This window comes from Arachis ipaensis, chromosome B01, assembly GCF_000816755.2.
Source record: "Arachis ipaensis cultivar K30076 chromosome B01, Araip1.1, whole genome shotgun sequence".
NCBI classification, from domain to species: domain Eukaryota; kingdom Viridiplantae; phylum Streptophyta; class Magnoliopsida; order Fabales; family Fabaceae; genus Arachis; species Arachis ipaensis.
The window spans coordinates 13,870,940-13,884,521 of NC_029785.2; the positions used below are offsets into that span (position 1 = coordinate 13,870,940).

At 36.6% G+C, this 13,582-nt stretch overlaps 1 protein-coding gene across 1 annotated transcript; it reads right to left on the reverse strand.

The window, feature by feature from the left end:
• Positions 4,598-5,143, reverse strand: LOC107646844. Its single transcript, XM_016350994.1, has one exon. The coding sequence runs from the start codon at positions 5,141-5,143 to the stop codon at positions 4,598-4,600; it is 546 nt and encodes a 181-aa protein (XP_016206480.1).

Here is a 13,582-nt window from a genome sequence, read left to right on the forward strand (position 1 = left end):
ATCTTCCTAGTATATTATTAAAATATTATTAATGTTGTTAGTAGTTGAGAGTTAAGTTAGTAATGACTAGTAGTTAGTAGATGAAATATTTATGAGGTTAGTTGGTAATATCCCTATAAATAGGAAAACTCTTTGTATCATTTTTTTTCTAAAGGCAATGAAATTTCATTAATAGAAATAGGATGAGGTGTCCACATTAAAAGGACTGAAATAAGCGAAAGGGGATCTCCCAAAAAGTTATTTGAAGAGACTAAATTTAACATCAAAAGGGAAAAGTGAAACATAGGTAAGAGCAACTAAGGGGGAGAGTGATGAAGAAGGTCTCACATTTCTCTGACTAGCTTCGTCGCCGAGGCTACTACTTCCACTGGGTTGCGGCGTGTGCCCTCATAGAAACAGCTATTTCGTTCCTTCCAAATCAACCAAAGGGTTACAGTAATCTGTTGCAGCAACGAGTTACCTCTTGTTCTACCATGCCCTCGAACTAAAGCCAACTACCATGAGCTAAATTTACTAACCTCCGAGCTAGGTAAGCACCAGTTGAGTTGAGATTGCCCCCGAATTTCTTGTGTTTCTCCGCATTTAACCAAGCAATGAAGCTAGGTTTCCTCTGTTTCCTGACAGCAAGGGCAGATTCCACTACTGGACGGGAATCGGTGATGGAGAAGAGAGGAGACTGGTAGACGTTCATGGCATACTTTCCAGAGGAAGACTTGGATTTTGTGGGGGACTGAGAGCTTCCATAGGGATGTCCAAAGGTCCTTCAGATGCCAGTTTGGAGAGCCAAGCTCCAAGGGCTCGTGGAAAAAGTTGTAGGCAATCTGGTATCCTGCAGCGACACTGTAAGTGTTTGATCTGTGCAAAGTCCATTTAATTTTATCACTATCACCTTCAATCGGAACTGATAAAATTCTACTACTAATGTCTTCGGTAAAAACTTGCTGAATCATATTTGTGTTCCACTGGATGTTTGAATTAATCAGATCTTTAACCCAGAAAATTGTTGGATATGTAGCTTGATGAGCTGATTGTGGAGGGATAGTGAAAGGATAGGGAGGTGGAAGCCACGGCTCTTTAAAGATTCTGATTTCTGAGCCTGTGCCAACGCTCCAAGAGAGCCCCTTCTCAACCACTTTGCGCCCCTCTAGCAAGCTGCGCCACCCCATGAAGGTGTGTTTTCAGTCTCGGCTTTTAATGCATTGCAATATCGATAATACTTTTCTTTTAATATTCTAGATAGGAGTGAACTTGGTTGTGTTGTTATTCGCCAAAACTGCTTCCCTGGTAAGGCTAGATTCTGCGCCCTGAGGTCCTTGATCCCTAGTCCCCCTTCCTTCTTAGGTCTTGTCATAGTATTCCAGCTGATCCACACCATTTTTCTCTCTGTACCTCGTTGTCCCCACCAGTATTGGGAGAGCATTCTATGAATTTCTGAGATGAGTGTATCTGGGAGTTTAAAACAGGACAGTGTATATATAGGGACTGCTTCTCCTATTGCCTTGAGTAATGTGTGTTGACCTCCTGCTGACAGTAACTTTCTTTTCCAGCCTAGAATATGCTTCTTGATCTTATCCTTAATGAGGCTGAAGGTAGCTTTCTTCGATTTATTAACAATAGAAGGAAGGCCCAAATATTTGTCTGTAGCCCCAATGTGGTTAATATTTAGAGCCGCTGCCTATTGATTTCTGAGTAAATCCAGAGTATTATGACTGAAGAAGACTGACGATTTGTTGATATTCACTTTTTGTCCACTAAAACCCTCATATGTATGTAAGAGTTCCAAAATATTCTCGCACGAAATCGTAGAAGCCTTGCAAAATAGGATCAAATCATCCACAAATAGTAGCTGATTGACTCTGGGGCACCTCCTTGACACTTGAATACCTTGAATTAGATTGTTTTGTTCTGCCTTGTGTAGCAAGAAGGAGAGACCTTCTGCACAGAATAAGAAAAGATATGGGGATAGGGGGTCTCCTTGACAGAGCCCTCTATTTGGTTTAAAGAAATCATAGGGTTGACCTTCCACAACGACAGAATAAGAAACAGTTGTGACTAACTCCTGAATCCAAGCAATCAGAGTACCATCAAAGCCTAGTTTAGTTAACATGAACCAGAGAAAGTGACATTTCACTCTATCATAAGCCTTGCTCATATCTAATTTCACAGCCATTTCAGTCTCCAGCCCTTGCCTCTTATTTTTAAGATAATGCATATATTCATGTGCAATTAAAATATTGTCTGAGATCAAGCGGCCTTTAATAAAAGCACTCTGGTTAAGGCTTACCAAAATTTTCATCAAACCTTGAAGTCTAAAAATCAGAATCTTAGAGATAATTTTATAGACCACCGTAAAGAGGCTAATAGGTCTCACCTAAGTCATGTTGTTAGCATCTGAAACTTTAGGAATGAGACAAATACGAGTGTTTTTTAAGCTCCTAAGAAGTCTTCCACCTGCATAGAAACTTCGAGCTGCACGAAATAAGTCACTGCTAATGATGTCCCAGTAACACTGGAAAAACTTGGCTGTCATGCCATCTTCTCCCGGGGCACTCTGGGGATGCACACTAAAAGTGGCTCTCTTAACTTCTTCTATAGTAACCGGCCTTCGCAACCTACGGTTCATGGAGGGGGTAACCTTAGGCTCAAAGTCGGTGAAATAAGGATTCGGTTTGGTTTGGCATGTGGAAGAGAAGATCTCCTTAAAATATTCCTCAGCTACTCCTGCAATGTCTGAGTTTGTAGTTGCTGTTTCACCATTTACACTCTCTAATTTCCAAATTCCGTTCCTTCTTATCCTGTTTCTGAATTTTTGATGGAAGAATTGAGTGTTGCGGTCTCCTTCTTGAAGCCATTTAACCCTGGATTTCGCCTTCCAATACATCTCTTCATCATGGTAGACTATTTCCAATTTTCTCTCTAGTTCTAGTAGTTCCTCCCCACCATACACGCCCACTGATCTCAGCTCTTCAATCTGACGGCTTAGTTGCTCAATCTGTTTTTTAGAGTTATGCTCTCCCTCTCGTTGCCATTGAACGATGCGGTGTCTACATCGTTTTAACTTCTGGGCCAGAATGAACATTGGGGAGCCAGAGATTTCTTGTTTCCAAGCATCACAAATAATCTGTCGCACCTCAGGTTTTGAGCACCATCGCTCTTGGAATGTGAATCGTCTCTTAGAGTTTCTTGGTCTTGGGTTGGAGTCTATCAAAAGAGGGGCATGGTCTGAACCCAACTCTGAGAGCCTAAGGACTACCGAATTAGCGTACAATGATAGCCAATCAATCCCGACAAGGGCCCTATCTAATCTTTCCTGTACCAAGTCATCTTTGTGGCACCTATTTGTCCAAGTGAAGGGTCTCCCTATCATTCCTATGTCCACCAGAGTTCCATCATCAATAAAGTTACGAAATGCAGCAATGGAAGATGACGATTTAGCAATACCTCCTAATTTCTCAGCTTGCAAAGTGATGGCATTAAAGTCTCCAGTGACTACAACCTTTCCTCCGAATTGTTGGATAACCAGTTGTAATTGAGAAAATTACAATGAACGCACTTGCTCATTGGTGTTTAAGTGCACCCCTGTCAAACCCTAGCTCTCGTTAAGACCATGATCAGTAATTCTTGCCGCGATAAAGAATTGGTCCGATTGCACAACCTGCACTGTCACCCCTTCCCTCCAAGCCAACGCCATTCCTCCCGCCACACCATCAGGGTCAACGATAAACCAATTACTAAAACCAGCTGCCCTTAATTTTTGCTCCACATTACAAGCCTGGTTCTTAGTTTCACATAAGAACCCAAGCTCGGGGAAGTGGGACCTTGACATCCCTTTCAAATGATGGACTATCAGGGGTCTTCCCAAACCCTGACAGTTCCAACAGAGTAGCTTCATATCTCTTTGGGTGCCAATTGAAGGCTGGCACCCTCCACCTGATCATCCAAACTCCGATTAAGACTAAGGCAAAGCTTTTTCTGCTGCTCATTATTTTCTTTACCCACACTCCTCCTTTTCTCTCTAGCTTGTTTGATGTAGTGACCTCCTTCCCTTGCCATTTGCTTCAGCTTTGGGGTCTTCCCTTTTTTAGTAGCCATAGTAGCAATATTGGTATTTCCATTAGCATCAACCTGAGCTATCGAAATTTCTCCCAAAATCATCGGGGATGTAGATTCATTTGTAGGGATCCAAGAATCATCAGTATCTTCAGTTGAATCCTCTGCACTGGCCTCTGTGTTACTTCTTATTGGGTTCTTAGTTTGTGTCCTCAGTTCTGACATGCTAAGCTTTGAAAAGCCTTCCATCAGCCAGGTTGGGGGAGGTTTCTTCTTTGGGTGAGGCGGCATTGAGCTTGCTGAGTTTGGTTTATTATGGAATCCCCTTTCATTATCTGCAATTCTTCTCCCACTTGATCAGACTTCACCCAGTCTCCAATTTTGTTTTCCTAAATATGACCGGCAGCAGAATCTTCTAACCATTGTGAACAATTTTTGATCTCGTGGCCTAAATTTGCATAATAAGTGCACACGGTGCCTAGCCTTTCATACCTGAGACCTATTTTGATGGCCTTCCTATCCGGACCAGCAATTAGCAAGCTGTCTTTTACTTCTTTCTCACCACAAATATCAACCCGAGCCTTGAGGATTCTGTTTTCCTTTCCCTTAACTTCAAAAAACCCAAATCAGACACCTTCCCCAAGCTTTCTCCTATTTTCCTCCCAGATTCCAGTGTTTTGAACTTTTCCGGGATCCCCCACAATTGTACCCAAACTGGAAATTTAGATATTACATTGTCAGCAGCCTCCTCCTGGATATTCCATCGTCTAACATGCAAAACAAAATTTTTAAATAGCCAAGGAGAGCCTTGTTCAATTCTCAGTAGTTCTTCTTCCATATCAAAGAAAAATTGAAAGACATTAGATTTTATTTCAGTAACTCTGATTCCTTTTGGCTTACCCCAGATCGCTGTTAATGCATTCTCCATGGTGCCCATTGTGAATTGTCTATTAGCGAAAATTCTGCCTGTCAGGCTATTGGCACAGGCTTGAACCCCTTCTACGATATCTTCTTCTCCAAGAAATACCACCCCTCCACGGTGATCTTCTGCATTCTGGTTCCTCCAGTCAGTCTCTTCTCTCGTATCGCCCATACTGCAGCATCTTAATGCAGTGGTCAGGTGCTTAGAACTGGATCAGATCCCAATTTGAATTTATTAGATTGAAGAGCCTTAGTAAGTGCTAGAATAAACCCTAGCAGAGCACTAAAGAAGCCTTAGTAGGCACTTTTTGTATCATGTAACTTGAACGTATACAACTTCACATATAATATTATCATCTTCTTATTCTGTTCTTCTCCCAGAAATTCAACATGGTATCCTCCTTGCGGAGGATAAGCCATTAGTTTTTCGGTGAAAAATCACCACGTTTCTTCTTCAAACCCAAATAATCAAAATCCACATTATCTCCTTCCTCTCTAATGGCAGAATCATCTTCCAACGTAGTACAAGATCGCACTAATCCTTTCTATATTCATTCTAGTGAAAATCCAACTTTTGTCACCGACTCTGTTCCTTCTCCTCTAAACTGATGATCTTCTGTTTTCAATAGTTGGTGTTGTCTTGGTTATATCATTCCCTCTCTCTTTCTATTACCCAAAATTATGGTCATTGAGACCTGCGGTTTCACGTGCCTCTTTGTCATCATCATTTTTTCTTTTTTTCTCTTCTCTTCTTTCTTTTCTCCTTCTTCTTCGGTAAAAAAAAAAAACCACCTCCTGTCTGTACATTTTCTTCCTCTCTTTATCTATCTGTTCAAAACACTGTCGGTCGTTGCGGCGTCTCCGACGTCTCCTTTCTTCTCTCTTCTTTTTCTTCCCTGGTTGTCTCACTCTCAAATACAGAACAAGAGAAGTAGCCTTATTTCTTCCTCTCTTTATCTATCTGTTCAAAACACTGCCGGTCGTCGTGGCATCCCCGACGTCTCCTCCCCATTTTTTTTCCTTCTGAGTTCAACAGGTCAAAAATCACTAGCATCCGCCACCAAAGGCTTCTTCTTCCTCTGCGTCACCGCATCGCACGCATCGTCTCCTTTGCGTCACCGCCACTCACGTCTTCCCCTAGCAGAAGCCCTGTTCCTCCTTTCTGTCATGACCAGAATTACGGCTCATGCCGCACCTCTCTTCCTTTTGTCTTCTCTGCGTCTCGCGCCACACGCCTTTTCATCTGCGTTACCGCGCCGCACGCCTCTTTCTCAATCATTTCATCGAAACTTATCCAAGTTGGGAATTATTGACATCTTCCATCCACCAACTTGCGGGAGCATATTAAAATATTATTAATGTTGTTAGTAGTTGAGAGTTAAGTTAGTAATGACTAGTAGTTAGTAGATAAAATATTTATGAGGTTAGTTGGTAATATCCCTATAAATAAGAGAACTCTTTGTATCATATAACTTGAACACATACAACTTCATATTATCATCTTCTTATTCTGTTTCTCCCAGAAATTCAACATGTATGTCTACTATGCTGAGATTGTATTGCATATAAAGCAGAACTCTAGAAGGAGATTGAAGTATATAGAAATGTTGGTTCATCTGAATGATACTATCAGTATATTTAAGGAGAAGGCCGCTCGACACCTAACAACATAATTTATTTGCGATGGCCGGATATATAATAAAGATACTGCTTTAGATAAGTGGAGGTCAAATCACGGATTTAGCTGAGGTTGCTATGCCGCTGTGGAAATTTGATGTCTTTCATAAGTCAAAAGTCCTAATCACTTATGGTTATGCTCCCTTTCTCATTGGCGAGAACTTCAACAACTTCTAACTATCCATATTATACCTATAGAGTTATAGTTTAAGAAGAGTTATAATAATAATTGTTTTCATTTTGTTTTGTGGTACACTATAGAAAGAGATAAAAAAAATTAAAATATTATAGTTATACTTGTAATGCTTTTTATTTTGTTTTGTAATAAAAATATATATTTAATATACAAATTATTATGAGAGTTACTTTTAATATGGACATTTGATATTGTAAATTTCATTTTCAGTTAGTCTAAATGATCAGCTGAATTTTTTTAGAATTGGTGCATTTGAAAGTAGTTAACTTCATGTTCTAAATCAAGTTTTATTAAACAGTTTTGTTATAAATTATTTGCTAAAACAATTCTCATAAGGATTGTTGAATGTAAAGCTAGGATTAGTGTGCTTCCACTGTTAGACCAACATATTACAAAGGGAGTGGTTATACAAAAATTATGGAGGTTGATACATTTGTTCTGCATTTTCTGGTGATGAAAATTTAATGTGAATGATATGTTATTTTATTGTTTGTATAGATAGACGGAGAAAAAAAATATAAAACAAAAAAAATAGTATTTTTTAGATTTGCAAATTAACCATTGGTTCATGAATAGTGTGTAGGTTCTATTTTCAGTCCTACTATTGATTAAGTCTGTCTTTAAAAAAAATTAGAATTATAGCCTGCTTGTTTTATCAAGTAAATTTAGTATGTATTTGGATTGACGTTTGTCAAATTAGAGTTTGAATTAAAGTGATTTTTTATAATTGATTTTGGCTAAAAGTGAGTCTATGTCAACATAATTTATGTTTGGCCATTTTATACTAAAATTGATTTTGATAAAATAAATATTGTTTGGATAATATTAGTTAAAATCATTTTTAGGTAGATAATTAGTTAATTACTAAAAAATATAATATTAAATTATAATATTATTTTTTTAGTATGTTTAATTGATTCTAACTTTTTACTAGTTATGTTTTTATTATTATTTATGGTTAATTTTTTATTTAATTTATTATTTCTAATAGGAACTGATGGTTATCAGTGATTAAGAGAAGGGGAGTTGATTCTTAGTCTCCTTTTCTGTTGGATATTGCTTTTAGCTATCTCAAAGAATCTTAGGAGATATTTTTGCTTTTATCTCATATCAAGTTGAGAGACACTTTACTTTTGTTTCCTAAGTAACAGAACCAAAAGTGAGGTAGAGAAGAAGTGACACATAGATGTATCCTGATTCAGCTACCTAGTGCAATGTAGCCTACATCCAGTCTCCATTACAATCATGATGGAATTTCACTATCTTTTTCACAAGATTACAAACACCAATGCTTCCCTATGATCTACCCAATCCTACTCGGGACAAATCCAGATTCTAACCTAATCTGAATTTGACTAGAACTCAATCTAACTTTCAACAGCAAAGTGCTAACCCAACTTGTAAGGGAATCCCCACAGGATCATGAAACAAAACAGAAAGATGTACAAAGTAAACCTGAGACATCTTAAGGCTTTTTCTCTAAGTTTAACTCACTGGCTTTTACCTCTTATTGGCTTTTTCTTACAAACCTCACCATGTCTGCCTTTTTCAATGAGACTCAAATAAACTAAAAGTGAAAAAAAGAGAATACTAAATGAACAACATGAAGGAGAAGAACTCAATCAGCTTAGGTAGCTATGAGAATTGAACTCTGTGCTTTTTACTTATTCTCTTTGCCTTCAACCCTTGTTGTTCACCATTATTATAGAAGAGTGAAGCTTCCAAGGTTGAATCAGGTTCAACCCTAATGCTGTTTTCTTCTCCATCATCAGAGCTTGCAGAAACTTTGACAGTGAGGAGAGAGAAATCCGAATCTATTGCATACAACTCACTCATTCTCTCTCATCTTTTTTCTTCTAACTTCTTCAATCTTGACCGTAGAGCTTTACTTTGGCTCCCTTTTTGACTTTGATTTCTCTATGGTTGCTTAATTTGTACTTGAGACTTTGTTGATTTTTTCTTGGTTCCTTGGTGTAGCACAAATGAGAAAAACACCTTTTGAAGATGCTCTGACCGGATGCTATCTTCCTTTTGTTGTAGCTTGAAAACTTGCTTAAACTTGGTAACAAGTTTTTTTTGTCCTTCAACCCACCATAGCTTCTGTACTTTCCTTTTCTTTCTTTCTTCCTTGCTGAGTTACGTGACTGAAGTAAAAAGAGAGAGGAGAGAGAAGAGAAAACTTTTGGCTTACAGTGGAAGTTTCAATGAAATTAATTGAAATGAATTTGGGATTTAAGTATCTGAGAGTGGGAGTAGGTAAACGTATGAGGCTGGTAAATTTTGGGCTCATTCCTTTATTTCCTCATATTTGGTTCATGGACTTGTGATTGGACTTTAGCTTAATTATGATGGATCACAATGTGTGTGCTTGATTATTAGTTCCTTTGGTCATATTTTCAAAATTATTTTCTTGCACACAAGCACATTATAATTATATAAATGATTAATAATTCTTTAATAATGTTTGTTCATCATTTTAATTAAATATTTATTTTTCAAACTCAACAATTTCCTCCTTAATGACAAACATTATTAAAATGAATTTGAAAAAGATTAGGAGAGAAAACTTTTTTTTGATGAATGATTCACGTAATACTCCCTTTTTCTTTTGATCATCATACTTCCCCTTAATGTGTACTTTGATCAACTTGATTTGGATAATTTATTCATAGAAATCATGCCTAAATTCAAGATATATTCTAGTAGATATGAGCTCCTTTGATTAGGCTATTAGTGACCCAACTTAAAGCATCAAGGCAAATTAAAGTTTTATCGAAATTTCAGTTCTTTTAATGGGACAAGATTTCAAAACTTATAAGCACACAAAACTAATCATGATTGGAAGCATGTTATCCTTGTAGAGACATGATCAAACAAAATATGGCAAAATATTATATTCCAAAAAAAAAACATAATCAAAACATATCTCAAAATCAAATCAGAATCCAAAGTAGAGCATGAAATTAACAAATAAAAGCTCATTACCTACTCATGATACAGCCTATTGTAAACCCCGGTTAAATTAGTAGATAATTAGTCAATAAATTAGTTTTTAATAAGGAGGATTAGAAATGTGAATATTATATTAAATTAGGGTAGAGCTCATCGAAACGAGAATTTTGACACTAATTTCGAAGAAAACGGTCCAAAATTGGACCGAAAGAACTGAACCGGTTGAACCGGATCCGAACCGGATTGTCGGTCCAACCGGACCAGCCCTTTTAAGTGAACCCAAGCCTTCGTTCCCCTCATTTCAACGTAAACGAAGCTGAAAGCTTCCTAGGGAAAAGAAGAATGAGGCATTCTCGTAAACCCTCACGTTAACTTCCGTAAGCCGTAACTCCTCCGTTCGAGCTCCGATCGCCGCACCATTTGCGGCCACGCGTTCACCGCGTTGAGCTCTACATTTCTACTGGAACAATTTCATAGGTAACTTGCTATTTCACTTCAGCCTCTCATTTCCCCCAATTTTCGAGTTTTGAGAAGGGGTGTTGAATTTCTTTGATTTTTGATATTTTAGGATCCAATTAGCTTGAGGAAAACGTTCACTCTTGCTTATGTGAAGCTTGGGTAAGGTGAGGATACGATAATTCTATTTATTTTCATTGAATTTGAGCTTTGAGTATTAAATTGGATATATATGTGTTATGAATGTGTATTAGGTTGTGAATAAATAATTGGAGCTTGAAATTGTGAATACTGGAACTTGGAGGAAGCGGATTAGTTGAGTTTTGAGGGGCTGTCTTGGTTTTGAATAAATAGCTTTGATCGTTACGTGGAAATCGGCCAAGGTATGGTTTAGGTTTCTTGCATTTAATATAAAATGTTTTGTGAAAACTTAGGCTAGACGACCATAGGATAAGTTGGAATACAGGTGTATGTTTAATGTTTAGTAATTTGTCGATGAATATATTTGGTTGCAGTTTATTGAATAATTAGTTATTAATTTTGGATGGTGAATGTTGTTATGTTAATTTGGAGAGAATTATGGTTGAATGTTATTGTTGATGAACATGGTTGGTTTGGTGCTTGTTGATTAATTGGAGATTTGGTGAATTATTGATTTGAGGTATAACTATTGTGGAGGTTGTTGTGATAATGAGGTATTTTGTGTTAAAAGCCTAGGATTTGTGAATTAGATTCTTAGTTGAATTTTGGGTTGTTGGATTTGAATATTGTATGAGTATAATTGTTTATCTGAGGTAGATTTATTGTAGTGATTGTTATGATGATGAGGAATGGTATGTTGAATTGAAAAGAAAGCAGGTTTGGACCCGAAAAGGGTGGCAAAATCCGAGTTTTAGAGGAGGTGCTGTCGAGATTTTATAAAAATTAGAGATTTTGTTTATATGATTATTTAAAAAGATTTAGATTCAAAGGTTATATGGTTTGATTTTGAGTTATTAAGAAAATGAGCATGTTTTAAGTTTGATTCATTTAGAAAAGAATGAATTATATTTTGAATTAGAACTATTGATAGACGGAATGGGAGGTGTGATAATGAAGGATAAGGATTGAATATGATTGATGTATGATGATGAATGAAATGCGATTGAGAATGATGTGGATGTTGATGAATTTCAATTGAATTATTTAAATGGCTTATGAATTTGAATAATCTGAGATACGAGATTCCCTGGATTAAGTGTCGTGGCTTGCCACCACGTGTACCAGGTTGAAAACTCAATACTCTGTTGACCCTACGACGTAAGTGTGACCGGGCACTATATAAATTCCCGGGAATGTTACCCCCATTGAGCAATATTGACTACATGAAAAAAAAAAGCTATGCATAGACTCTTGGGGATGCACGTCGGGGGACCGTCTAAGGACAATTCAGACTTGTCGGGTTGGCTGGATAACTGACAGATGAGCCACATCAGCCATAGGACAGGCATGCATCATATGCATATTACTTGAATTACTTGCTTGTGCTTTAATTGGGTGTGCCTATCTGTATTTTCCATGCTAAATGTGTATTTGTTACCTGCAGTAGTTGTAACCTTCTTGTGTGTTTGCCTTTATCTGTCTATTTGTCTGTGAAAATGCATGATGGAGTTGGAGGTATCGAGGAATGGTAGTATGAGATTTAGGTTTAAGGTTAAGTTAAGTCAGGTTTACATATTCTTAGAAAACCCATCTTTTATAGCTTTTGTTTAATACTATAAGCTCTACAATCTGAGTGTCGGCATTCTAGGATTGCCTCTGGCATTCCCAGGACCTTATATATTATGTGTGTGGCACCTTTACCATACTGAGAACCTCCGGTTCTCATTCCATACTATGTTGTTGTTTTTCAGATGCAGGTCGAGAGGCATCTCGTTAGGCGTCTGGACTCTTGAAGCAGAGTGGTTACTGGGATATTTTGTTATGCTATGATGTATATATATGTACTTAGCTTTCTCTCTGCATGACTTATTCTTTTTGATCCTCTTAGAGGTTTATGGAGAGGCAGGATTGTGTTTATGTACATTTGGGTTTTGGATATGTATATATATGTGTAAATATTCTCCGGCCAGTCTTGACTTCGCAGACTGAGTCAGGAGCTCGTTACTTTGTACCTTTGACTCTCTGTTCTTGTTTTGGGTTACTTTACACTTGACAGCTGTAGCTTTCTTAGCACGCAAGTTAACTCGTTCCTTGAGCGTTGCACTTTTATTTCACGATTTTTATTTCTCCTATTCTTCAAGGCTCCTAGCATATTACAATCTTTCTGCTATTACATGTATACATTTTATTTTAGAGGTTGTAATACCACACCACCCATAATTAAACTAATTGTATTAGTAATTAGAGTAATTTAAGAACCGATCCAATTTTCAGAATCTTGAATAAAACTATTTTGTTAATCCCTCGGCTTTTTGAGAATTAGATTTCATTAATAGAAAATATTAACTAGGCCCTTAAAATATGTTTAGTTTAAATAAGTAATTTTTAGCATAAAATATGTGTTCTTTAATTTTGGTACTGGTAAATTCTTATTTAAATTTGTTTACTAGTCCTTGCAAAATTAAGAAATTTTATCCTCTGATATGGTAAATTTTGATTAATAGTAAATTATTAAGAAATTTTTGTGATGGATTTATAGATTTTTAATAAAATAAAAATATTAATAAAAAATTAATTTTAATGTATTGTTATTTAAAATTTTATTTAAATAGTTAATTGATATAACAAGTATTTGAACATATAAATAATAAACATATATAAATCCCAGCAAAAAATAATGTTACTTAGGATATAAATGTTAATTTCGGGATAAATAAAAAAATAAATATTTTTTAATCATTGATAATACCTTATAAGGTCTAGCATGACTTCAAAAAGCTTTTAAAAGACTTTTTTGAGGTATCGTAAGTAAATTTAAAACTCCCAAAAAATAAATTAAATCTTGAAACAAAGAGGCAAATTCATAATAAGTACACAAGTAATGTATAGTAGTTCGATTTATACTAGTTAGGGGTGACAATGGGTAGGGTAGGGTAGGATTTGGATCCAACTCTAACCCTACTCGCGGATTGAGATTTTTATGTAAACTCAACCTTACCTTACCCGCGGATTGAGAATATTTTAACCCTAACTCTACCCGCTCTTAACCTGCGGGTACCTGATCCTACCCGCAGGTTACAGAAAAGATACACTATTATTATATAACTTGATGATAATTTAAAATAGAACTGTTTTTTATATAAAAAAAAATATTAAATTATTAATTAATAATATTTTTTTAGTGTCTAA

Excerpts from the sequence above, each read along its gene's own strand:
- LOC107646844 (XM_016350994.1), bottom strand. The coding sequence starts at position 5,143 with ATGGGCGATACGAGAGAAGAGACTGACTGGAGGAACCAGAATGCAGAA.